Source organism: Eubalaena glacialis, chromosome 6 (genome assembly GCF_028564815.1).
Source record: "Eubalaena glacialis isolate mEubGla1 chromosome 6, mEubGla1.1.hap2.+ XY, whole genome shotgun sequence".
NCBI classification, from domain to species: domain Eukaryota; kingdom Metazoa; phylum Chordata; class Mammalia; order Artiodactyla; family Balaenidae; genus Eubalaena; species Eubalaena glacialis.
This window is the reverse complement of record NC_083721.1, coordinates 63,024,759-63,052,162: the sequence shown is the minus strand read 5'-3', so window position 1 is coordinate 63,052,162 and position 27,404 is coordinate 63,024,759. Positions and strand designations below refer to the sequence as shown.

At 40.0% G+C, this 27,404-nt stretch overlaps 1 protein-coding gene across 1 annotated transcript in view; it reads right to left on the bottom strand.

Moving 5' to 3' along the window:
- The window catches only part of GAP43 (growth associated protein 43), a 60,353-nt gene that overhangs the window by 30,325 nt on the left and 2,624 nt on the right, over positions 1-27,404 (bottom strand). The window contains exons 2-3 of the mRNA XM_061192731.1: positions 23,290-23,396; positions 11,414-12,023 (exon numbers count right to left, since the gene is read on the bottom strand). Of these exons, the coding sequence (XP_061048714.1) occupies positions 11,414-12,023; positions 23,290-23,396 (717 nt within the window). The remainder of the gene's footprint in view (positions 1-11,413; positions 12,024-23,289; positions 23,397-27,404) is intronic.

Here is a 27,404-nt window from a genome sequence, read left to right as displayed (position 1 = left end):
CTAAAAATTACTAGGAGGAAAGGAAAGAGGCAACCCTTCCTCTGCACTAGAAGTTAGAAAAGTCAGCCATGGTCACAATTCAATCCAAATGCTGAATTCATCTCTGAAAAGATAAAAGGCCTTACAATTCATTAAAAAGATGTAGCTCAGATCATTTTTGAGGGCATATATCCATCCATCCCTTCAGTAGTAATTAATGCAATTCTAAACTTTACCCTTTTTCTTAACCTTTATAATAAGAGTACAATGCACAACATAATTCACTGCAAATGTTAAAACTAGTTCTCAAGGCCTCACATACATATGTATATAAGTATGTGAATGTTATAAATTGATATTTATGTGTTTCCATACTGATACATTGTTTGGGAACTGATAATTATCGTTCCAGTATTTTAGTTACCAAAAGTAAAGTTTATTAAATTATTAAAATATATTGACTTGGGATACGATGGAGCTGGCTCCCACTGGCTACTGAGAGCAAGTTGTTAGCCTCACTTCCTAGCTGTGTGTTCAGTGGCAACACATGGGTAGCCTGAAATCAGCCACGATGGGAGTATTTGCAACAAACACTACAGATCAGGGCTTTTTGAGTTTGGGGTTTTCTGTTTGTTTGTTGTTTTGTTTTGAGAGCCAGTTTACCAACACATTACTGCAGATATCTAATAAAACCATCAATCATGAATGATTTTTATGTTTTGGATTTTTTTTTTTTTACATTGCAACATATACCCATGTATAGTCACAATTATCATGTACCTCAGGGCAGATGGCCAGACAGTGACTAAAAGAAATATAGGGAGAAGAGTGGGAAAGAGAAATATTATTCAGTAATATCTGAAAGTGTGATAAATGCTCATTCTAACTCATATTTCAAACTAACCTTTTGGTGGAGACTCCTAATGTGATAAACATGTAACCAGAATTCCAGATTAATCTTGAACATGCAAAACAATTTCTTCACTTATTGTATGGTACTCTTACAAAAACCTGCTCTATCAGGATGTTAGGAAAACAGAAAAGGGTTCCTCCTCCCAGACGTTACATAATTTGACAACTACACCAGCCTTGTATCCAGACCACTCTCCATGTACTACAAATACAATGGTACATCTTAAATGTCTACTTTTCTGCTGGGGTAAAAAGCGTACATAAATAGCCAATCAGAAAGTGACAAGGTTTTGCTTCATTTTTTTACCCTCTGTTTTTCCTTTTTTAAAAACAGGCTAGAAAAAGGAAACCGGCTTGTATCTTCCAATAGAAGCCAGGTTCTCTTCTCCACCTACTAGAGTTAAGCCACCTGTATTGAAGGAGAAGGAAGGAGGGAGACAAACATCTTTCATACCTGCTTTTCTTTCTCACAGGATCTGATTACAGCACTGGGGAGAATGCTGCAATCGCATTGCTAAACCTGGCCTTTCTTAGCCCTTTAAATTGAACGAGAGCAGTTTCACAAAGAGGAGTCCTTTCCGTCTTTTTATCAAATACATGAGAGTTGCTGCAAGTTACAGTTTACATGTTGGGGGGCGGAATCTATTCAGCCTCCCAGTCCAATGTCCCCTGTGGTCTGCAGTCTGAACGGCTCACAAGCTGTATGCAAATTATGTTTACACTACTGTGGAAAAGGAGAATCAGCAACAGGAGTGGGAAAGCCTATTTTCTGGTCTCTGTCCCAGCACTGTTAGTTTGGGAACATATTAACAATTCACCCTATAGCAGGGGCACAGCAGGTTCAGGAGGCTCTTAACACCTTGCAAAGATTACTTAAACATGTCAGATGAGGAAAAGGAGCCAAGGAACCTGGCAGATCATTCCTTCCCTGGGTGTACCTGTCACACACTGGCAAGAGCCACACAGGTCACTCATGGGGCTGGAATGAAATTAATCACCTGCTTTCAGAAGGGAGCAGCTTTGGTTTCCTCTAGTTTTCAATATGTTCCTGAACATAATGCAAAATGCTCACATTGGTCTCTGAAGCCCTAAGTGGTGTGAATTCTGGCTACCTCGAGGATGATGTATGCCCCTGAGTAACAACAAAACTTTCTGGGAAGCTTGTGTATTCAGCTTCCAAAATACAAGAAAGGGGGACAGCGGCACAGCTTTCTGTTTGAGTGTCTGCATCCCCTTGTCACTTAGAATCTGCAAATAAGTTGGAATGTGTCATAATGGGCATTGTTGAGCTATCTTAGAAATGGTAGTGATTTGGAAACCCTCTCTCCAACATTTTTGTTTTATGAAAGGGTAAACTCACACTCAAAGTAATTTGAGTGCTTAAAGTTAGAATTAGGTTAAGGTTAGAATCCAGTCCTTTAGGTCAATTTTAGTACTTTCTCTACTGTGATAACATTTTTCATTCATTCTTTTTTTTTTTAATGATTTTTTTGATGTGGACCATTTTTAAAGTCTTTATTGAATTTGTTACAATATTGCTTCTGTTTTTTGGCGGCGAGGCATGTGGGATCTTAGCTCCCCTACCAGGGACTGAACCCTCACCCCCTGCATTGGAAGGCAAAGTCTTAACCACTGGACCACCAGGGAAGTCCCTGTTCATTCACTCTTAACTCATTCAGCAAATACTTATTGGTTGCCTTCTATTTCCCATTGTTATAGGTGCAAGAGTTTCAACAATAAACAAAACATATGATGGGAGCTACTTTTTTCCACTGATGGTTAATCTTCAAAAGGTACTGCTGAATTATGACATGAATTAAGTTATTTGTATTTTTGTGTTAATTTGAATGAAAGGTGGTTTCTCAAGTTTTTTTAAATAAAAGATATCCCTTTTTATTAGATACATCTTGTCCTTCAAGATTCAGCTGCAGTAACTCTACACCAAGAAGTCTTCCTGGACTCTCTCTCCCTAATTAGCCTAAGCAGGACTTTAATTTTCATACACTATAAATTTCATCATAGGTAGCCTTAATCCTAATGCCTAGCTCTCCCCATCTCATTGTAGATTCACAAACCCATCTCAATAACACAACCAGCAGAGAAAAGAGCTTTACTCTCCCCACACCCCCTCTGAGAGACAGAGAGATGTGTCTGGAGCCATTTTCCTCTTCTTGTTGGCCTGAAGAGTGAAAAAATGTATAGTTCATTGTTCCTCTAGATTTTGTCTAATGGCCTGAACCCCTGGGCAGGCCTTTCCCTACATATTGAATCTGTGTATGTGTGTGTGTGTGTGTGTGTGTGTGTGTGTGTGTGTGTTTGTATGTGTACATATGTGTTTGTTAGTTGGCAGACAATTATGCTATAGGCATGGTGACAGTCCTAAAACATATCTAAATTATATTCTTCACTTTTTCATACCCCAAGGCAAAGAGAATATTCTTGTGGAGCTATAAAAATGTTCATCTCCACTCTGAGAGACACACAGAAGGGACCATTTAGGTGAATCGCTTCTGGTTTCTATTCCAAAATCCAAAAGATTCTACCAACTCATACTGAAAAAAAATAAAAACAAAAAATTAGCCTCAGAACTTACTTGACCATATATATGCCTCCAGGAAAGAACATTAATATTGAACATGATCCATAAGGAAAGGCAAATAGCCCTCCTAGGGTACTTTCTTTTCCCCTGAAGATACTGCAGTTTCCATTCCAAATAGAATGGTGTGAGATGATCGAACTAAAATATTTTATCTTCCACAATCTCCTAATTCGTGATTCAAAAAGTGAAAATACGTATGAGAATTGCTGAGTAAGCATATCTAACTTGTGCATCATCTACTGCATCTTTTCTTGGGATGTACAATAACCCAATTCCAAACACTTGGGCCTGTTAGCCAATTTCACTGATGGTCGAAGATCCAATTATGTGACTGTACAGTAAATAAAAGAATTGGAGGAAAGTCATATTAGGCCTATTCCTATCATTCTTATGTTTTAATGAAGGTCTAGTGACAAAATCTTTGAAAAGCTTATCAACCACAATTATCTGTCAAATGCATCCATGGCTCTACACAAGAATCCAAGGCTTTATATACCCTTGAAGCTGTTTTAATTACTTTAATGAAGTAAGATGGGTATTAAAAAATAAATAATAAATTAAGTCTAAGATGAAAGTGAAACTATTGACAGTAAATTATAGCCACTCGAGCTGTAGTTTTCCATCTCAGGGAGGTTAAAAGCAAATCTAACCATATCTGAAAACATCATTGTCAACTTTTTATTTTCAATCTCAAGTGTAAGGTGGGTGAGAAAATTCCACTGAGATTTCCTTGCAGTCTCCTGGGCTTCCAGTGTAAACATAAACTTTCTTAGTGCTGTCTCTTCCTGAAATCTTCGCCCATCTATCCAGACTTCTTCCACTATCTGCCCTGTCCCCTAAACCCACTATCTAATAGTTTAGAAAATAAGGCACTACAGGGAAGTGAGAATGGTTGAGTGAGAGGCCATATGCCCACTCTTCCAGTTGCCTCTTCAGTCTACCACTGCACACTTGCCTTTTGAAGCTAGAAAGCAGAGAAAACCTAGTTGAACCCATTTACTTTGAAGATGTTGAAACTAGGCTCAGAGGGCAAAAGAGCTGGCCTGAAATCATCAGCAGAATCTGAACAAGAATCCAGGACTCTTGACTTTAGGCAGTCTTTAGTCTATTATGCTGAAAATACAGAGCGTTTGCTCTATGTACTTCCTACAAGATACTGGATCTATGAAAAACATGATGTTATTCATCATCCTTGTGAAAACAATTTATGGGCAATTCTTTTAAATAAGCCTCAAAATAAATTATTTGCTTAGAGAGCCAAGCTTTAGTGTTGTGAGATTAACAACTGGCTAAAGACTTTTTGAAGAAAGCAGTGACTCAAATGTTCTTGATGATATGAATTGGTCTGCGGTTCAGCACCTGATTCAGTCATTTTCTTAGGGCACAAAATTAAAACATGACTAAGAGGGCTGGCAAAACTTACACATCCTTTCAAACCTTTCCCTCCTCTTTGTGCATACTGTAAACCATATAGTCTTGGGAGATCTTCAAGGGCTCCAGTCTTGCAGCTTTAAGCAGCATGATTGGTTTCCTTCTTCCCTTCCTGTTATGCCTGGTTATAGAAAGCTGTTCATTCTTTACTTAATGAAGCTATGATTGTGAGGACGAAATAAGAGTAACGACCACTCAGTGCTTCCTAATCCATTAGGTCGGGTGTTCTGCTCTCTCCCCATGTTTAGCCAAATGGACTGACTATGTAACTCTTGCTACTCTTGGTTCTTCCTCCTTGTAATCTTTTTAGAATTGGGTAGATATGCATGTGTGCGTGTGTATACGTAGAGAAAAAAGAGGAAAAAATATTTGATAAACATGCATTAGTGTCTGAAAAGTATTCTACATTTTAAGAAATATTGTTTGAGTTTCACTTCCAAATAGAGCTTTACCACTTTAAAATTGGGGGAGTTACATGCTTTTCTGTTTATTGGCTTTTTTTTATAAGGTGATAATAGTTATTAAATATGAGCTATAAAAGAATGGATAAAAAGCCTCACAATATGAGTTTCTTGACTCTAAAATACATCTCTTCCTATCTTCTGTCTGCTTAAATTTTTTGTTTGAAGAGACAGTGATTGCTCTCCTATCTGTTCTACCTATTAAGTTCTTTATACTATTTTAGTTATAAATATAAAGGTATCGGGGTCCTCTGGAAATGTACTTGCCAAAAGGGAGCAACAGATATAAACAAGAATTTTGAAAGATACTAATTCTGATAAATTTAGGATAGAAATTGTCTAGAATACATGAAATTGCTTTCATCTGATTGAATTCTCAACATTTCAATTTCTAAATTTCAGCTCTTCTGGCATATTTAATGGAGTCAGCGGTACTCCTGTTAAGAACAATCCATTTTAACTGATCTTACAGCTCTCTGGGGCCTAATCAAACAGTACTTGAAGGATTTTCAAACTAAGAACTCAAGACTCAAAACCAGTTTAATATCCCCAATAACTCTGGGGTGATGGAGCTGTGAGAAAGTTATGACCAAGGAGTGTGGTTAGTTACTGGATACCCGCCTATAAATGTGATCACTAATGATTCCCAGACAAGAGTCTGGAGTATCCAATTATACAAATGAGGGGGATGGTCTTAGATTAGGACACGATGCCTGGGTTCTTAGACATTCCTCTCGTCTTCATTTCTCCCTGGGTGTCAGGGTTCAATGTATGACCTCGGCAATCAAGCTGTCGGGGTTCAGCTCGTGGTTTAGCTACTTGCCAGCTGTTGATGCTGATGAGGTGTCTCAATGTCTCTTAACCTCAGTTTCCACATCTGTAAAAGTGGAACGGGAAATTGAAGCACTTACACCACAGAATGGTTCTGATGATTAAATAGGATAATCCCCACATAGCACTTAGCACAGGGTCTGACACTTCATAAATGCTCGTTAAGTGCTACCTATTATAGAAATTATATATTTTATTTATTATTTATTTATTTATTTATTTTTTGGCTGATCTTTTTTTTTTTTTTTGAAATTTATTTCTTAAATTTTTAATTTTTGGCTGCATTGGGTCTTTGTTGCTGCGCGCAGGCTTTCTCTGGTTGCGGCGAACAGGGGTTACTATTCGTTGCGGTGCGTGGGCTTCTCTTGTTGCAGAGCACAGGCTCTAGGCGCGCAGGCTTCAGTAGTTGTGGCACGTGGGCTCTAGAGCGCAGGCTCAGTAGAAACTATATATTTTAAACCTTAAAAACCAACTACCTTATCCCCTTCTCTTAATGAAGAGACAACTGAAGCCCAGATAGAAGCAATGACTTGCCTCATATCACACATCTCATTAGTAAAATTATTGAGGCTATACCCCTGGTCTCCAGCATTCTTTCCTTGGTATTGTCTTATTGGGCATGCAGGGCACAGAATGTCCTAGGACCTGGTTGGTATTTCCTGACAATAATCAGAAATTGTCACAACTGCTAAGATAAAGAGAAAACTCAGGAATTGAGATAAAACATAGCACCTTAAAAGTGAGGTAAAGAACTGCAAGGCCAAGATTCAGGTGAGGATTTAGGGGGTCTATCAGTTTGACCCCTACTTTGTCACTGTGTCTGTGGGCAGAATATCCATTTACTTTGCCCCTGTTCTCAGAATGTAAAAGCAGAAAGAAAAATATTATCAAATGCCACTGGAGTGTTTTCAAGAAAAGCCAATAAAAATGATTACTAGAGCAATATAAAAGTGCTCTATAAAAGCTTAATAATCAACAGTATTTAAGCAGCGTGCCACTGAGTAGCTGACAGGGTGCCCATGTTTTATAGATAGCATTTATGGACTTTCACAACCTAAATTTTCACTCTTCATGAGTTGTGTATAAATTTGGGAAGTGGTTGAAACCACATATCAAATCAAAACTGCTTCTGAGGCACCGTCTCAAATAAGTGTAAATATTCTTGGTTAATCTCACATGTAACACAGAGTGCGGTGGAAGTGGGTCTATCCTCTAGAGAGCTAAGAATATTATGGATGGTTATCTTGGGCCTTTGGAACATTTTGTTCTGGGGAAAGTAAAGAATTTCTCCAACTCCAAAAATGTGGGTTGGGTATTTCATTTTTTTACACATAATTATCTTTCCAGAAACTATAAAATTTGCATTATTCTTTTGCTCATAATTTGGCTATAGAGACACACATTACATAAAACCTTTTTAGCATGTAGCAAACTGCACGAAGCACTGTCTCATCCATATTTTGTCCCATAGTATATTGGCATATAAAGATACTCCATATCTTTTTGTAGAATTTAACTGAGTTGAGATTATTACTGTCATAGTTTTCAAAACCACTCCCTGAATTTCATCCCACGCCTACTACCAAATCAGAACTCCTTAAGATCAGCGACCATAACTAATGCATCTTTGTGACACTAATGCCTAGCATGGTAGAAAGTTAATATAAATGAAAGGGAAAAAGGAAAGAACAAAGGGAGAGAGGAAGAGAGGGAGGGAGGGAAGAAGAAGGAGGAAGAAAAAGAAGGAAGAAAGGTAGAAAGACACTGAGTTTCTATTCAGAGGAATGATGGATAGAACTCCTCTCTTTCCTAGATCATTATTGATGGCCCCAGTTAGAAAAGGGTAAAGAGACCACGAAAATAAAATGCAGCCAAAATCAACATACAGAAAATCTAGGATAACCCAGTTACACTTCCTACTAGTACCAGTCAAGTACCCTGTGACAGCTACCCGGTCAACGTCTCTGATTTCTAGCCTCCTGGATGTGTTCCCTTGGTAATACGACATCACTGAATATAGCCAGAGCAGAAATTTCCCTCTACTGGGGAGAGTCAGCGGGTTATCACGGAGAAGAAGAGACATAGCAGAGAATTCTTTCACCGTGAGTCCAATGAGCACAGTGATACTATCCAGCAGGAGACACCAAAGACATTATCGTTAAAAGAGGCTTGAAAGTCGTCTCCTCGTGGCTGAAAGGAGGCAGTACCCTAAAGATACCACAAACACTTCTCCTCCTATAAAGGAATCATCATCAGAAATGCACGGAAGTTTTTTGGTCATAGACATATGCAGAGATGGGCAAACAGAGTGGCAAAGCAGAGACAGGAAGATATAGTTGGAGGATTAAAAAAAAATAAAAAATAAAAAAAAAAATTCCAAAAAAAAAAGAATTCCAAAGGTCCTAATGCAAGTGGCATCCACCTGTAATAAACCCACTAATAGTAAAGGAAGTAAAATAAAGAAAACATTTATAATTTAGAAAGAATTCCTGTTTGTATTAAAGTAGTGATCAGATTGGTCCAAAATTCTGACCCTCTTACTGACAGCAATTTTTGTCTTGAATCTCTCTTTTGGCTTGTTCTGCCCCCCAACCCTACTCCACCGTATCTGACTGTCTCTCTACACCCCTCCAGGCAGTCACAGAATCCTAAAGCCACCCAGGGTAGCCGTCCATTCCCAAACAGTAGTGCTTAACTGGGAATATTGTTCTTTTAACCTGGATTAGAATGAAATCCAATACGAGATAGACGAAAATGTGGTACAGGGCCCATGGGAATTTGGGCTTGATATGTTGTGATAGATCTCCTTGTCACCTGTAGCTTCTGTGATTCCATGAGACTCATCATATTTAGGTAATTTGTGCTTGTCACCTACAGCAGGCAAGGCTAATAGATACATCAGTCCAGAAAGAAGATATAGGCAGCATTTCAAGATCTAACCAAGAGGACAATACCTACCCAAAGCTCAGGAACAATGTAAAATAAATTGCCCTTTGTGATTACCTTCAAGTTGAACTTCATCTATACTTTTCAATTACCTTTCAGTGTACATATTAAACTCAGACTGACTGAGGCATTTTTTAGTCAGAAATTGTAAAATTTAGGACAGAGCATGATCCCTATTTGCTTTTACTGACCAGACATATTTTTAATTAAATAAGTGAATGGAGTAAGCAAGGCTGCACGAAGAATATATGAATGAGTAAACAAATTATTATCTATAAATTGAATCTGTCCAATTTTCATTCATTCATCACTTGACATTTATTGAGCATGTACTACATAAAATATTTCATTGATTCATTTGAATTATCATAACTTGAAAAATAATAAAACTGAATTTCCTTTAAAATATATTATTTTTAGACTTTCCATTGATTCAAGCAGTTCTCCTTTCTATTAATCCAAATCATGAGCATATACTTAAAATCACATTATGTCTTTCTGTCTCTACTTACAATTTCAGAAATCCCAGTTTAAAAATATGATCTGAGTAATGTCAAATATTTTCTATATTTAAAATCATGATTAATTTCTAAGATTTATGAAAATTACCAATAGGTAGTCGGTCATATGCAAAGTGATTTCTAGCCATTGTATCTAAGGCTGGAACTTAAACCTAAAGAAGAGTAGTTAACAAGGTTTGTTTTGCTGAGTAAATTAAAACCAAAACCATTCTTATCACATGTCTTACCTTTTCCAGGGAAATATTCCCATCGTCTTAACCTCAAGGTCTGGCCCCTGGGGCAGGTATATAGTTAGAATAAAGATTTAAGATGAGTCACTGGTAGAAAGAGGTGTGTGCTTTATCTGAAGCTAGATAATGCTAATAACAATAATAGTTAATATAATCTGGCTGTTTACTCATAGAATTTGGGGGGTAAGATGAAACAAGTAGACCAGAAAGTATCGAGAATAATCTTCCACCATCCTGCAGTATCTAATGTGGAGAGATGGATATCATGGCAAATATCCAATAATTACTTTCTCAGTCTAATGGTCAGATAGCAAGGCATTTCCCAGAGCATCCTCATGGAGTAGGTCTTTTCCCAAGGGCACAGTGTGGTCCAGTCCAAATTTGGGTCCTTGGACACATAGTGGGTTAAATCACTAAATTCTAAAGGAGTAAACCCAACCTTTTCAACTGGTACAGAAGCAACTTTATCTTTAATGTTTGGGGCTGAAATGTATTCATAGGTCACACTAGGCTAGAGAAAGACCTTGGAGACCGTTGGCCTCCTTCACCACTATGGATGGGTTGGGGTGGAGGGACAGATCTAGTGCTGAGGGGTGAAGTTCCCTTAAATTTATCTTGTACTGTGAATGCTCTATTCCAATTCTGCAAGGCTCTTTGGGCAATAATAGTGAAAACACTCCAGGTTAGAGCTCCAAACCAAAGAGAATCTAGTACCTTTTTAAAATCACAGTCAACCCTCAATTATGTATGCGTATGGTAGAAAGTAGTGTCTTTGATAATAAAATGATAATTTATGTTTGACTTCACAACATGTTCTATATTTGGGGTTTTTCTTTTGTTTTTGGCAACATCAACAGACTTATTTTCCTAATTAGTCTGACCCCGATTAATGTTACAATTAACATTCTCTGAGCGTACATACACATACGCACACTACTCACCGATTTTGATGGAGGAGAATGCCCAGAAACATATTGTGGGATCGGGAAAGGTGGTCTGAGAGTATGTTTTAGCTGCTGGCAATTCACAAACTGCATCATCTGAATCAATAGGGAGTTGGCTGCATTTATACCAGGCACTTCCCAGAGCTAAATAATCACATTAGCTAATTCCCATCCATAAAATATATGTAGCCTCAGTAATTACTTATTAAGCTAAGTCTATCCAGCACACAGAATATTTTTTTCAACCAGGATTACCTAGTTTTACTCTTTATGCCAATCCAATTAACAAGGTAATTGCCAGACCTGTCTAGTACCGGCTGCTACACAAACCTGCCCAAGTTCTCTCTCAGGCTTGGAGATATTTGGGAACGTAGTGGCCAGAGTTAGCTCTCAGCCCTGCCACTTTGGGGAATTCAGCGAAGCTTCCCTTGATTTCCTGAATACACCTTCTAGGAATTTCCCCTCTCCCTTGAAGGCACGGGTGGCCTGGCCTTCCAAATAGGCCCCCAAGTACAGGTGGCCTGGCCCCCCATGGCGTCTGACCCTGGAGGTCGCTCACCTATCTTCTCCTCGGCTTGGCTGCTCTCCGCAGTCTCCGATGGAGGCTGGGCTGTTGCCTTGGCAGCAGCATCCTCTGCAGCAGGGGTGGCGGCGGCAGCAGCAGCGGTGACAGCAGCAGGCACGTCGGCTTGTTTAGGCTCCTCCTTGGCTGGCGCGTCTTCGGCCTTGGAGGACGGCGAGTTGTCAGTGGAAGCTTTAGTGGCACTTTCTGTCTCAGCAGAGCCGGCCTTCTCCTCCGAGGGGGCAGGAGCCTGGGGCGCTGCCTGCTCTGTGGCAGCCTCGGGGGCGCCCTCCCCCTTCTTCTCCTCGGAAGGAGTTTCGCCGGCTTTGCCGGTCTCTTCGGGCTTGGGGCCGGCGGCTGGGGCCGCTTCAGCGGGAGTGGCACCTTCTCCCTCCTTCTTCTGCGCACCATCAGTGACGGGGGCTTCATCCTTCTCATTCGCCTCCGCCTCAGCGGCTGGGGCATCACCCTTCTTCTCTCCTTTGAGCTTTTTCCTCGTTATGTGTCCACGGAAGCTAGCCTGAATTTTGGTCGCGGCCTTATGAGCTTTATCTTCTGGTTTGATGCCATCTTGTTCAATCTTTTGGTCCTCATCATTTTTTTCAACCTTTATGGAGAAAAAGGGGGGAAAAAAGGAGAGATGGAGCAATGTTCTTTTCCTTCAAATCACAGCATTCAATAAATGCATATCGAATGACTTATTCTGTGCCAGGCACCATACTTGGAGTTAAGAAATCAGCAATACCCTGGAAATTCAAACCAAGCCCCCTCTCTTTCTCTGGTGAAGAGTTTAGGAGAGTACACATTAGTTTCTGGGAAAATTAATGTCCTTCTGGCCTTCCTGAATCACTGGCATTATTTTATGTCTTTCTTTCCCCAACTCAATGTCTCTCCTTTGCCAAACTTAAATCAGCCTTTTTGTGGATGTACTTTGACAACTCAAGTCCACCCAGCCTAGGTTTTCATCAGTGACTTCTGAAAGATATTGGTTTTTCAGGGTTTCTGAGAGGGTCTCTGTGAAAAACTGATGATTTAAAAAAATATTGTGGAAAAGCCTATTTGTTTCCCCAAGATTTCAGGTCTCATCCGGAAACCAGTAGGTTCGGGGCAAAGAATATGGTTAAGGTTTAAACAGCAAATTCCATCAGGGTCTTGTGCAAAATGCAGATGAGTTCCAGGGCTTTGAGGGGTTTGTTCAGGATGTGACAACTCAGAATGCTGGTCACAAAATGACATCTACGTTCCTCTGTGTGTGGTCCAACATCAGTAATGAACATACCAGACCTTCAAAATTTGAATTCAGAAAATGGTCATTATTCCTGAGTTTTAAAAAAAGAGTGGAAAACACTGCTTCCGCTTTTGAAAGAGTGGCATATATTCACTAAATCACAATTTCTTATTCCCAAAGCAATTTAAACTTAACATTAGTTTTATATTATCATCAACAGAGCCATCCTAGTACTGAAGGCAAGAGACTAGAATACAAAATTTTTACCATTTGATCATGTTACAATGTAACATAGTCTGCAAATAACTTTTTTCCACATGGAAATTAAATCATAGGATAGGAATAGAAGGTATAGTCATGAAAAGAAATGTCTAGGCAAGTACTCAGAATTCTATATAGCTCTGTTGCCCACTATGGTGCCCCAGTGTGGTTACTTATAGCCCCCATATAACCATTATATTAGTTTCAGGTATACAACACAGCGATTCAACATTTGTATATATTGCAACAATAAGTCTGGTTAACTTCTGTGAATACTGTCTTAGCAATGGGGAAATACAGCAGTGAATAATGCAGCAAAAGACCAATAATTAAAGAATGCTTATCATGTACCAAGTCCTCTGCTTGGCCCCAGTCTCAACCTTGGCCTGACCTTGGCTTTTGCTCCAGTTTAGGATGCAAATCACAGCAGGCCAACACAAGGCATGCTTTCCACCTGTCATACAAGCTCTGCCCGAGGGACCCAGATCCTGTTCATCATGATGTAGACCTGTCTGACATTCTTTGGACAAGCATATGGGCCTATATTGCGTAGGTCCATCAACATGCTAGTGAGTATACAAAGGTATTTTTGAAAATAAGTTGCATGTGAGAGTAAAAGCAGGATTAATAAATTTCCAGTAAAGCTCAAGGCAAGTTTCTCTTCTTCCTCAGTTAACGGTGCATGTATCCATACAAAAAATGAAGGAGTGCATGAAAGCACTTTGGAAGGGCCCATTCTGCTTCCTCTTCCCAGTGCCAGGTTGCCACACTGCTCAGCGCTCTGAGGCACTGCCACCTTCCCGCTCTCCTGCTGCTCTTGATGACTCCTACTGGGACGCACACAACACGACCTGGGGCATGGGAGCAGCTGTGCCTGCCAGGAGCTCTCTGCTCAGAGGTGGAAGCATAACCCTGTTAAATTAACAGTTGTGAATGGAGCATGCAGCCAAGGTGTTGTTAATTTATTTTACTCTATCTTGCATCTTCTGAATGAGGCACCATCTTATATGATAGGACATCTGCACTTGGGCCTTGATGCGCAGTGGTTCTTTAATACAAATACTGCTCCTTGTGAAGGTAAACAAACCAATTCTTTCAGAGTAGGCAAGTGGACAGAAAAAACCGTCTGGTGACTCAAGAAAACTACATCACCCTTTTCTCTTTAAGAACACAGAGGAAAGGAGATGAAACTTAAAACGCTAGAAAACATAAAAAGAAGGAAGCCAAGAGTCTGAATGACATAAAGAAGATACTTTACAAGGATAAACGAAGAGGCCCTCTAAGTTCTTTACACCTCCATCTCCAATCTCTCTCTCTCTCGCTCTCTCTCAGTTTCTCAGATCATCTGCCACTGTAACTTTCCACATGATCAGGACTTAAGCTTCTGTGCACAGCCTCTATGTTGAAATGACTATTTAGAGAGGCTCAGACTAGACTTGCGTGCCAAGATTGTGGGATCAGGCTCACCTGAACAATCCAAGAGTATAAGGGACACAAGACAGAAAGGTGTGGGCAGGAAGGGAGAGAATGTGAAAAACCATAGTTAGGAGAGAAGTGAGACAATCCTGCAAGAGCTGGATACCCAAGTAGGTGGTCAAAGTACCCCACAGGCATGCAGCTTCTCCAGGAGGAATTGCTGAGCCACTTAATATTATTGGAGATTTAGGGGAACTGGGATTTTAGAAATTGGTTGGAAATAGACAACTAATACAAATTGTACAGATAGTCAGAGGGAAAGAGACAGAGACAAAGAGGGAAGAGGAAGAGAAGGGAAGAGAGGGGAAGGAAGGGGAGAAGGGGAGTGGGAAGGAAGGAAGGGAAGAGAGGGAGGAAACCAGCCTAAGATGAGGTGATTGAACAGAGGCATCCAGAAATAAGAATGTTTTAAGTTAAAACTGGGTCTTAGGTCCGACAATTCTGGATGTGTGTGTGTGTGTCTTTCTTTTGTACCTGTAATTAATTACATAAATATGGCTTAAACTACAAGTTATTTTCTGGTAAAATTCCTTTCACAGTACTAGAGGTAATTGCATTGGGAGTGTATTTTGCTGAGAGAGGAGACAATAATAAAGAGAACATTTCCCACGACTAGCTGTGGGGGGACCCCAAGATGTCAGGCTACATGGACCTTTTCCCAACTGGAAATAGAAGAGCTTGCCTAAAACAAAGAGCATGTGAGCCCAGAGAAACTGGAGATTCATTCAGCACCACCCTTTCAGCTTCTCAAAGGGGAAAAACTGTGCCCTGAAAAGTTGTCACTTGATAGCATGAGTGAATCAGTCGGTGGCCCCGTTTGTATTTGAACTCAGGTCTTCTCCCCTCCCACCCAACCCCAAGTCCAATTTTATTGCATCCGTGACCTGGAACAACTTAGTCTTTCTTGTAGCCGATTGTGCATAAAGCATCATGTCAACATCCTGATTCATCTATTCATTTAGCAATACTGAGTGCCTATGCTGGTGCCACAGACACACTAGTGAGTAGACAGAGACTGTATCTATCCACACAGGACTCTTTTTTAAATACACGTTAGAAAAATAAGCTCATAGTATTTAGCAATCAATAATTTCCCAGGAATTCAAGGAGACACCTGACATTACACCTGTCTATAAAGCAAGGCCAATAGTCTAAATATGTCAGTTAGAGATGGAGGAAGTCCAGAAAAAAGGGGATCCTGCTACTTAATGGCTAAAAAGAGTTAGTTCATAGTCTCATAAAAATTGATTTATTTTTTAAACTCAGCGTTGCCACAAATAAGCTTTGTGCTGAGCTCTGATAAAATTCTTTCATTTTTACATGGAATTGTTGCTATCCATGAATTAACTAATGTGGACATGCCAATGCAGTTCCTTACGTGTAGGAAGAGGATCATTATGAGTTGCCATACTTTTTTGTCAGGAATCTTCATTGCTATAGTTTAGAATTTTTACTGATCAATTTGTTCAGGAACTCTGTAATTTATGAAGTCTTAAAGGAAACCAAGTATGGGAAATGTTAACTGTTCAACCAAGGCTAAAACCTCGGATGAATATTGGTTTGAAGAAGATGAAGGGTACCATTCAACTAAGTTGCGGGGATCTGGTCAAATTTTAAAGTCCATTAGGTGAAAGGGCAATACTTTTCATCAACATTTAAGAATCACAGATAAGAAAACCAAATATAAGAAGTACTATTTCATACCCAACATTGTTGCTCTGGTTAATAGTTTCCTTTTCCTCTTGGAGGAGGAGAGAGTAAACAAATTAGGATTCAGTCTAAGATGTCCCAAATTTGCATTTATTATGTTCCAAAAGAGCTTTAGGCAAAAAAAATCTATAAATGCCTAACTTTCAGGACTTAAAATAACGTCATCCATTCATCTGGGACACTTCAATTCATTTAACTATTTCTAATTATCATAGGAATACTTCAACCTTCCAAGCACAGAAAAATGTGGCCCTGTATCTACTTCTGCTAGCTCTAAACACTACGATGATAATACTTCAAATTTTCTCTGAAACAGGGTTGAATTTTAAATGCTTTTAAAAATCATTGGTGGGCACCAGTTCTTCTTTCTAAGAACATCTTTAGTAAACTAAAATATTTTCAATTTGATTGAGCAAAAGATATTTCCGAGAAGCAAAATTGAAAGGCCAGAGATATCAGAACCAGAATAAAGTGTGGATGGATATGTATGAATCTAACAAATATCTACTTATGGCTCACTCTATTTTTTATTAATAATTTAGTGAGGTGAAATTCACGTAAGAAAATTTCACTCTATTTTTCAGCTTAGTTGGCTTTGAGCACAGTTGATAGCATATACTTTAGGAGAAATGTCCAAGTATTAAAGAAGCTCCCAGTGGAGCTTCTGTACCTGCTTTGAATCTAGTCAAAGATCAGAAATCCAGAGAACTGCCTCTTATGGAGGAGCCAAAGGAGGATGGGCAAACCTTCTCCAGTTCTGTAGAGGAAGTGTCTTCAGGTTTCTGGGCAGTTCTAGGGAAGAAGGTGTCATTTAAAAGATGAATAGGCACAGCTGGGATACAGGGGTCCCTTAACACTCAATATGGTTTGAAAATCCAACTAAGAGTGTGAGAGGATGGGGAGCAGGATGCAAGTAGGTATAATGAAACTGTTGTGCATTTGCCAACAATGGCCACCATTTTTTTTTAACTCTGATTTTCAGTCCAGTGAGCAGTCTTCTTTTAGTTCCTGGGCAGGTGGGAGCACTGACATATGACAACTGAGCAATTCTCCAGGGGAACGTGAGACATCAAGAGTGACTTTGCAAATCCTGGCACAGTGGTAGTGAGGGGATTCTCTTTTCCCCTTCAGATGAAGTGTGCAGCATAACGTTGCAGCTCCAGAGTCATAATAAGTGGGCAAGAAATGCTCATTGATTGGCTGACTATATAGAAAACCAAATATCCCACATTGGAAACTGGAATAGTAATGTGAACTTTTCAGAAAATAGCTGGTGATCAAGATATGGGTCTTCAGCTCACTTTCATATATTATTTATTTAACATGTACAGCCCAGCTACTTCCTAAAGAATACAAAGTGGCATATTCAACCCAGTATAAAGTACTACTGGTGGAGAACTCAGTTTCCATTCAAAAGACTTATCTTTTATTTTATTTTGTATATGTAGAACTCTAGCTGTCCCACAAAGATGGAGATGAGGCAAAGAGCATATTATCATTGGCACCTTCTAACAGACAAAAGTCAGCAAATGAAACACTTTGTCTATTTCATTCACAGCTGAATCTCCAGTTTCTAGAATGGTGTCTGGCATATAGCAGATGCTCAATTAATATTTGTTGAATGAATCCAAAATTTGAGCCTCTCAATTAGTGCCATTTCAGAAAGATGATGATAGGCAAATTAATATGGGATTCCATTTTGTCAACTTTTAATACCCTTCATTTCCCAGTGATGGACTTCAAGAGCATCTGTCTAAGACAGGTATATGTTTCCCCAACACCTAACTGAGTAACTGACTTCATGCAGTGAGGCTGAACAAAGAAGCCAATTATGGAAATAAAGGTGCAGGAGTCAGACAAGGAGAGAAGGCACAAAATGACATTGATAATAATAATTTAAAAAGCACTTGGAAATAAATCTAAGATATAACAACTGACATATTCATTTTCTCCATGGGTTGTCTGGAATCATAGCAATCAAATTATTTTTCAAATATATATCTCTGCTTCTTCATAAGTTAAAGAGGTGAAAATATTCATAGAGGATGGTTGGAGACTCTCTCCTTCCCTCTGTTTAGAGTTGATCTGTATAATGAGCCCCATATCCTAAGGTTGTAGGCTGGAGATGACTAGTCCCTTAGATATTCAAGGAAGGAAGCCCCCCTTCCTCAGATGGGGGCTGGGAAGATGCACATACTTATGAGATGAGGCACATACTTATGCTGGTCTATCTCTCAGGACTCATGCTAGACAGAATAATTTGACTGAACTCTTTCAGAAAAGCTTTAGGTATGGCAAACAGAGATATGTCACCTAACTGAACAAAGTGTCAAAGTCAGTGATGCCCAAGCAAATACCTGCTGAGAGTCAACTCTGAAAGGAAGGGACTCGACCGTTGAGCAGCAAAAGCAGACAAAGTGCGAGAGTGGCATGGACATATATACACTACCAAACGTAAAACAGATAGCTAGTGGGAAGCAGCCGCATAGCACAGGGAGATCAGCTCCGTGCTTTGTGACCACCTAGAGGGGTGGGACAGGGAGGGAGGGAGGGAGGGAGACGCAAGAGGGAAGAGATATGGGGATATATGTATATGTATAACTGATTCACTTTGTTATACAGCAGAAACTAACACACCATTGTAAAGCAATTATACTCCAATAAAGATGTTAAAAAAAAAAAAAGCAGACCCCCTGATGAGAGTTGCTGATTGTAGTTCACTACCTCTGCTGGTGTTCACTACGGTTACTAGTGTTCACTACGGTTACTAGTGTTCACTACGGTTACTAGTGTTCACTACCTCAACAAGTCGTTCACTACCTCTTAAGTGGCACACTGGAAGGAGGGAGAGGTGGACAAGGTGAGGGGATACTAAACCTTGCTCTGGGAGAGGTCTCGGTGCCTACAGTGGCCACTGAGCTGGGAACAAGATAGAGGGACTCCCTATCAGGCTGCTGAAGAGGCTGGACTCACACACCAGACTATGAGAGGGACTGTGAGGCTTTTGCTAACAACTGGGGAAAGACAGAGAGTAGCAGGCAGCCAGCACATCTGGGAAAAGACAGAAAAGCCGCCTAACCAGCAGACAGCCCACTGTGCCACCATCACAGGTGAATTCCACCCAGTTGACTGAGAGCAAACCACAGCCCAAGCTGCTGGAGAAGGTGCTCAGAGCCAACCAGCAGGAAGAGAAGGCCCAGCTGACTCTGCCAAAAACTGCCTTGCTTTCAGGTATGACGCCACAAAATGTCTCTGGTTGGATGTTCAGGAATATAAAACATGATGAGATAAATATTTAATTAAATTGCTATTTCTTCCTGCTATACTGAATAGTGATTATTGATTTAGTTTTTCTTATTTAAACCTTTTTCATTATGAAATGTAATTTATTACATTCTAAGTCAGCAGTACCTGATAAATTTTGTTCAGTGAACAAGTGAGTGAGAGAGACATTCCTCATCCACTCTACTATATGCCCTTCTCCAAATATTGTCACTGTTGGTCTGTTTATCTTGTTTTTCCTTCTTTGTGCTCATATTCTCCTGACATATATTTGTATTTCATTTTTTTTTTATTAAGACTTAAAACTTCTCTTTATTAAAAGGCACCATTAAAAATTGTAAATTAACCTACTCACTGGAAGAAGACATTTGCAATACATTTATGTCCAACAATGGACTTTCATCCAAAATATATTTTTAAAACTTCTATAAATCAGTAAGAAAAAGGTAACTTTTTAAGAAAATTGAGCAAAAGACATAAACAGATTTTTCACAAAAGAGGATATCCAATTGTTCAATGAATTTATTTAAAAGTATTATTCAATTCTGTTATTTAGTGAGGAACTGCAGATTAAAACAATAATATACCCCTATATATAAACAAGAATTGCAAAATTGAAAAAGACCCCCCAAAAATTGTTGGTAGGAATGTATTTCATTTTTAACTGACTCTTCCCCTGGACTATAAACTCTCTGGAAGCAGGCCTTGTCAGTTTTGTGCAATCCTCAAAGCCTTGGTGGCTAAAACAGTGCTGGCACATGGTTGATGCTCCAAAAATATTTATTTGTAGTTGTTGTTAAATAACCATGTGCCATGCTATGTTAGTGATCGGAGAGCATGTAAATGGGCAGTACACAGCCAACTGGCTGGGTATCAGTGCTTCTCTCTGGGAAACTAATGCTCTGGGCCTTCGTCAAACTGTTCTCCAGCAGCCATATCCCTCTCTCCTCTTCCTTTTATAATGAGTATACCACATATAAGTTAATATTTCAGTTCAGTTCTCATCATAACCATGTGAGGAACACATCACTGTGCCTGTTTTATAATCAAGGTGAATTAGGAAACAGAAAGGGGCTCAGTATGATCCAGCTTCTAAAGACCAGGCCTGCCCTCAAGCCCACTCCTTGTTTAGTGCTTTTTAAAATAGATTGTAGGAAGCCAATATTCCCAGGTGGGTAAGAACATGGGCTGTAGAGTTAGATATGTATAGGTTCAAATCACAGCTCTGCCACTTAATTACCAGCTCTTGACCTTGGGCAAGTTAACTTCAGTTTCCTTATCTGTAAGATGGGGGAATAACAGGGCTATCTCACTGGGTTGTTGCGAGGATTATATGAGTTAATGTATATAAAGTACTTAGCACAGTCCCTGACGTATTTTACGTGCTTAAAAAGGGACAGCTAATTTTCTCATCATAATCATTGTCATCATCACTCTCATCTCAGAGTAATTTCTACGTTACCATTAGACTGAGTCCACAAGACCTTCTTCATCTCCATGACTGCTGGAGAGGAGTCCAGGGAGGGGAGAGTCCAGTTCCTTAACTCTACAGTACTATCTATCCTCAGAGACATAAGCAAAAACCATCTAAAGTATGCCACATATTCAATCAAGTTCTTTCCTATCCTTGGGAAGGGGGCAGATCTGTTTACATTGTCAAGGGTAAATCCCACTCTTCTACCACCTAACACACACCAATCCGCTCTAATCTTATCCATGTCTAAACCTCTACATGGTCCAGCAACTTGGTGATGGAAATTCACTTAGACTAGAAGTCTGTTCATTCTCAAAATATATACCTTTTACCTGACACCCCTCATCCCACACAAAAAAATCTCATATAGCTACTATTTCATATTTCTATCTCACCATCTGGGTATATCCCTTCCACATTCAAGGAAACAACTGCCCTGCAGGTTCTGAGAGCTCCTCTATTTACTCATCATTGGTAAAAGTTGTGGATGCAGATGCCAGACACTTTGTGGGGAATTAGCTTAGGAGCATGTGGCCCTGAGGAAAGAAGGACATCAAGATTTGGGATTTCCAGCTCTACCCCGTGTACCCCCATTGGATAGTTAGTGAAGCCCCTCCGAGTGTCAGTGTATGTAATATGCAAGGGGGTACATAACGTGTCATCAGAGTGCACATCATCATGAAGCCTAGTTAATGGGAGATGGAGAACTCGAGACGCCATTTGCTTTAAAAAAAAATGACAGTAACTTGAATTTTTATATTCCAGGTTATGAAGTACTTTCCACCTCATAAAATTGTTCCTCGAGGAATTACAATGAAGTAGGCTGAGCAAGTGTGCTATCCCCTTTGTAAAATGAAGAAACCAAATCACGAATTGATGGAAAGCCCCATAAATGCTAGAACAGGTCTTAAACCTAGGCTTCCAATCTCCCTACATTTTAAGGAACCTAACAGAGAATTCAGTCTAAGAATTCAACACTAAACACTCAGAAAAAGAAAAAAGAAAAAGAAAAAGAGTCACCGAATAAGTAGCGATCCTAATATCAGTACTGAGACTAGTTGAAGTACTTTTTAATGAACAGAATTGGTCTATATTTCTGATCTTATAACAGAGGTGGCTCCAGAATCTCTATATAGGAAGAATTAGGGGCAGGAACATGTTTGAAAGGGGGAACTAGGTGATTTTTCTTGAAATTGCACTGGCACAGCAAGCATATTTCTTTGTACAATATGCTTATATCTATGAGGTGGCTGGTGGGATGATTTTGCAGAGACATTGCTATCTGTCAACAATAATTTGCAGAGGCCTTAATGGTCTGTATCAATCACCAGGTAAGTGATTGCACATTTAGATTTCACAGTACCCGAGAAATCTAAAGAAAAAAAAAGAGCAGGTATGTTTTCTTTCTGATTCTAGAAGATATGTTGTTTTATTCTTCCATGTGTGGAAAAAACAATTGAATGTTTTTGGTGGGAAGAGGTGAGGATGTCAGGTAAATGGCATACAGTTTCAAGACAAACAGACTTATTTCCATTTTAACTGGATTTCGATCCCCAAGCTGTTGGATAGTTGAAGGCCAAATACACAAAACCCTAGAAAAATCTGTAAATCATACCTGAGTCTAAATTTGCTAATGTTGTTATTCTTGTCATTCTTCTTTTCTTGCCTCTCCCTTTGTTTTTAGCATCAAATTCTCTCTAAGTCATCAGGCACTGACATTCATTGATTACATGGTTTGGCGTAACTTTTGGCTCAAACAATTTGAGTTCAAATTCTGGTTCAGCCATGGCTCAAATGTATGACCTGGAATAAATTACTTAATTTCTTTAGAATTCGGCTCCTTCATCCCTCGTACGGGGATACTAATACTTACTGTGCAGAATTTCTTGAGGATGAAAGAAAATAGTATTTGTAAAATGCCTGGTATTTAAGAACTCAACAAATAATTGCCTAGAAGAAGACAATACAAGTGAAGTGAAAATTGCTGCTTTCTGGAGACTAGGGATTGGGTGCATTATTTGATAAATATTTTATGGTTTTCTATCTCTGATAGCTTATGGAGGAATTTTTCAGGACTATGCATATTTCATAAAAATAATAAATGCTCTCCTAAAAAAAAACCTCTTTAAAGGTACTATAAAGTACCCTCAGATCCTTGCAGAAAATAATTCTAATAATAAATTGAAAAATTATATAGTACTATGTGCCAACTACTCTTCTAAGCACTTTATTATATACTTTATATATATACACACACAAATAGATTTATTAAATTTAATTCTAACGAGGCTATGCAATAGGTACTATTATTTTACAGGTGAAGGGGCTTAGGCACAGGGACATTAAATAACTAAATCACACAGCTAGTAAGTAGCAGAGGTAGGATTTGAACTCAGGTTGCACGTGAGGTAAGATGACCCTAGGAAGACAGGTCTGGTCTACTCTCTGCAGGCATTTTCTCCAGGCTCCCAGGCAGGGTGAAAAGTGGAGTGCAGGCTGGGAGAATCCAGAGCATGACTTTGTCACTGCCAGTGCCTGCCAAGGCTGAGCTAGTTACCAGTGTCTAAAAGAACAGGCTTCAGAGCTGTCACCCCAATTTCATCTTCCCCTGTCAAAATCTCTTTACAGTAGAAAAGTACAAATACATTTTCAAAGCAGGGACTGTGGTATCATGACCTCATCACCCAGGCGATGCTGTGACTCATTTTCCTTGTGAAGATTTTGACAGGGAAGATTCACACTTGAGATGTTGAGAACAGGCTAGAGACCAGGTTTGCTATTAATTCTGAAAGCAAGACCAAGAAAATATAAGAGAGCAGAGAAAGCAATACTGGGGGGAAGTGTGAGGGGAGGGCCTCAGGTCAGGAATCACGACTATTTAATTAAATGAGAAAAGCGGATGAATAAACTGGAGTCACCCTTATGCTTATCAGAGGGAAGGGGCTGAGCAGGTGGTAAACATTTATTCTCGAGGCTGAGGATTTAAATCCAGCCAGAGTTACTGAATTAAACATTGCCTTTTTCTTAAACCAAGTATCCCTGTTACTTGACTCACAATTGTACTGAGACATATTGGGAAATCTATCTAGAACTATTCCATGGACGTCATACTTGTTGCTCTGACTATATTCTCAAAAAATATCATACTATTTATGCCACACAGCTCCTTGCAGGAGTTTAGTGACGGTGTTCATCGTGGCACAAAGAACCAGCTTCGTGGTTCTGCAGGGGGAAAACACTGCACCCTTTGAAGCCATCAAAGAGAGAAAATTCCCTCTTATCTGTTTTTGAAAGTAGGTAAGCAAATTCTCCAACTTCTGGATTAATCCAGATGAACTTACCTTCCAAGGATTTATGATAACCTGATCTTTGAGCCAGAACAATTAGGCTGGGTAATTGGGTAAAATTAAGGAGGTATTAAGTCTGATTCTGAGATCTTAAAGTCAATGAAAATTCCTTTCCTTTCTTCTTGATGCAGAGACAACTATGAGATGTGCCATAACCCTCTGATATGACCCAAAGAGCCACACAGAACACCAAGTTCGTGCCCAGCACTGTGAAACTCCAAAAAACGGGGAGTTTTGCAGACGTGCAGTAACATGGGGAAGCCCTGTCCTGAACTCCACAGTTCCAGGAAGGTAGGATGATGCCACCACTCTTCCCACAATTCTGATTTACTCATCGTAAATCAATGATGCTCCTGTGTCAGCTTAGGACTAGACCCAAGACGAGGATTAAAGATTCCCAGGGCTATTCAGTAGCTATCTCCCCCTTTGGTTGGGGCAACTTGATGGCTCTAGGTTAGAATAATCCCCTAGTTTCTCCCAAAGCTGAAGTCATAGCAAAAGTCATGTCAAACCCTGGTACCTGCCTGGTACCTCTGCAGCCTCTAGTAAGTGGGTGCACATCAGCTTGGCTGTGCACCCCAGAAACACACAACAGAAGGTTTAAATCACTGTGGAGAATCAAGGTAATAACGGCATAGCTGGTGGCAGTAGCGGAGTGGGTGTACAGGAAAGACATAGACAAAGATTCTCCTTTTACCAAATGTCTGAAATTCCACCTTGGAACATTATTCCCTTATTTTAAGGTTTAAAGCAGACACTGAAAGCTAACACTATAGAAGCTCTCTTAATTGGTCTGTCTTCCACTCTATGCTACATATTGTATGAGACTAAGCTAAAATAGAGTTATGGTTTCATCATAATGTGGTCTCCCCCTCCCCCCCAAAAAATCTTTAAATATTCCAATTGTTTAGCAAGCTAAGAAGATAAGCATTGCTTCGGCATTTGAGAAAGTCATGGAATGGACGCAGTCTGCCCTTCCTGCTTCTCTCGTGAGCACGCCCGCGCCTTTAGCTAAGTAGGTCCACAGGCTGCTCAACGGGCACACTCCTTGCTCCACAAGTCCGTGACCTCACTTACAATTTGGCCCTCCACAGACATCTTTCCTTCTGGCGTGTCTGCTGAAACCCCACACACCCTTCATCACTCTGGACTAGGTAAGCAAATTCTTACCAATCTTTACCTCGCTGGCTGGAGAGTTTTCTTGCATCCTCCTAAATGGGCAGTCCAGAGGTCAGCAAACTTTTTCTGCAGACGGCCAGGTAGTAAATATTTTTGGCTTTCTGAGCCATAAGGTTTCGGTCACAAGCACTCAACTCTGTCACTGTGGCAGAAATAAGCTATAGCTGCTACCTCAATGAATGAGCATGGCTGTGTTCCAATAAAACTTTATTTATGGACAGTGAAATTTAAATTTTACATAATTGTAAGGGATCAAGAAATATCATTACTCTTGATTTTCTGTCAACCATTAAAAAATGTAAAAGCCATTCTTAGCCTGAAGGTGTACTTTGCCAGTTTCTGGGGCAGGGTTTACCTTTATGTTAAACTCCTCAGGCGGCTCACTAAAAACTGCTTTTCACTCCCTGAGTTCTGTGACTTCACTTACAATTTGGCCCTCCTCAAACATCTGTCTGTCTCAAACATTTCCCTCTGCATATCTATCTATCTATCTATCTATCTATCTATCATCGATCTATCCATCTATTTTTGCATTGTAGTAATTGATGTACTTATTCTTCAAACTTTCCATTACTCTGTAAACTCTCTGAGGACAGGAATATTGTCATCTTAATAGAGGCTGTGATATTGTGATTTATAATAAAAAAATATATTGACCTTCATCCCTATTTTTGACACAGAGCCCCTAAAGCCCTTGGAATTTCCTGTAATGAGAGCAATAAAGGTGTCTTTTGTTATATTAATGAGGTGACTGGGCAGGAAAACCAACCATGTGATTAGAGTGTTGGAACTTTCAGTCCCAACCTCTGACCTCCTGGGAGAAGAGAAGGGCTGGATGTTGAATCAATAACCAATGGCCAGTGGTTTCATCAATCATGCCTGTGTAATGAAGCCTCCATACAAAACCCAACACTGGGTTTGGAGAGCTTCCAGGTTGGTGAACATGTGGAGATTTGGGGAGAAAGACATGCTCAGAGAGAGCATGGAAGCTCCGTGCCCTTTCCCCATACCTTGCCCTAAGCATCTCTTCCATCTAGCTGTTCTTGAGTTATATCCTGTTATAATAAACCGGTGAACTAGTGAGTAAATGGGCTTCCTGAGTCCTGTGAGCCGCTCTAGCAAATTAATCAAATCCAAGGAGGGGGTCATGGGAACCTCTGATTTATAGCCAGTCTGTCAGAGGTACAGGTAATAACGTGGACTTGCAATTGGCATCCTGAATTGGAGGGGGTTGTTGGAACCTCCAATTTGTAGCCAATCAGTTAGAAGCACAGGGAACAACCGGGGCTTGTGACTGGTGCCTGAAGAGGAGAGTGTCTTGCGAGACCGAGCACTTTGCTAGTGGAGTCTGCTATCTCTGGGTAGATAGTGGTGGAATTGAGTTGAATTGTAGGACACCCAGCTGGTGTCTGGAGAATGGCTGTTGGTGTGGGACACCTCCCCACCACCCCGCCACGTTGGAATTGGGTTCAGGACCCTAATTTTAGAGGCTAACATTTATTGATCACTTTGCTAAGGCACTGAGCTAAATGTTTTGCGTGGAAAATCTCATAACAAACGCATGAGGTAGGTATTATGATTGTTCTAATGTATAAGTGGTATTATTATTTTTACAGATGATAAAACGAATACTTGGGGAGGTTCCATATTTAATAAGTGTAGAACTATGATTTAATTATTTAGGCAGTCAGACCCCAGAGCTCACCTTCTCTACCACTCTGCAGACCCCCTACCCCTGTTTCACACAGTAAGGCCTTAATAAAAGTCTGGTGAATGTGTGTTATATTTTGGATTAAATTGTTTCTCCCCTGAGAACAGCTGAAGCTGATAGTGAGAAAGATTGAAAAGGCGCTCACAGAGCAACTTAAAGAGCCACGGCAGAGCACCTCGGAGGCAGGCGAGCATCAGAGAAGTGAGAAGGGGGTGCCACTGAAGCGTGCCTGCCTTCGAAGGGTCCTGCCCTGTCGTTGCTCAGCTGTTTGCTCAACTCAGAGTGTGCACAGAGGCATTCAGACCTGAATCCCGGTATCA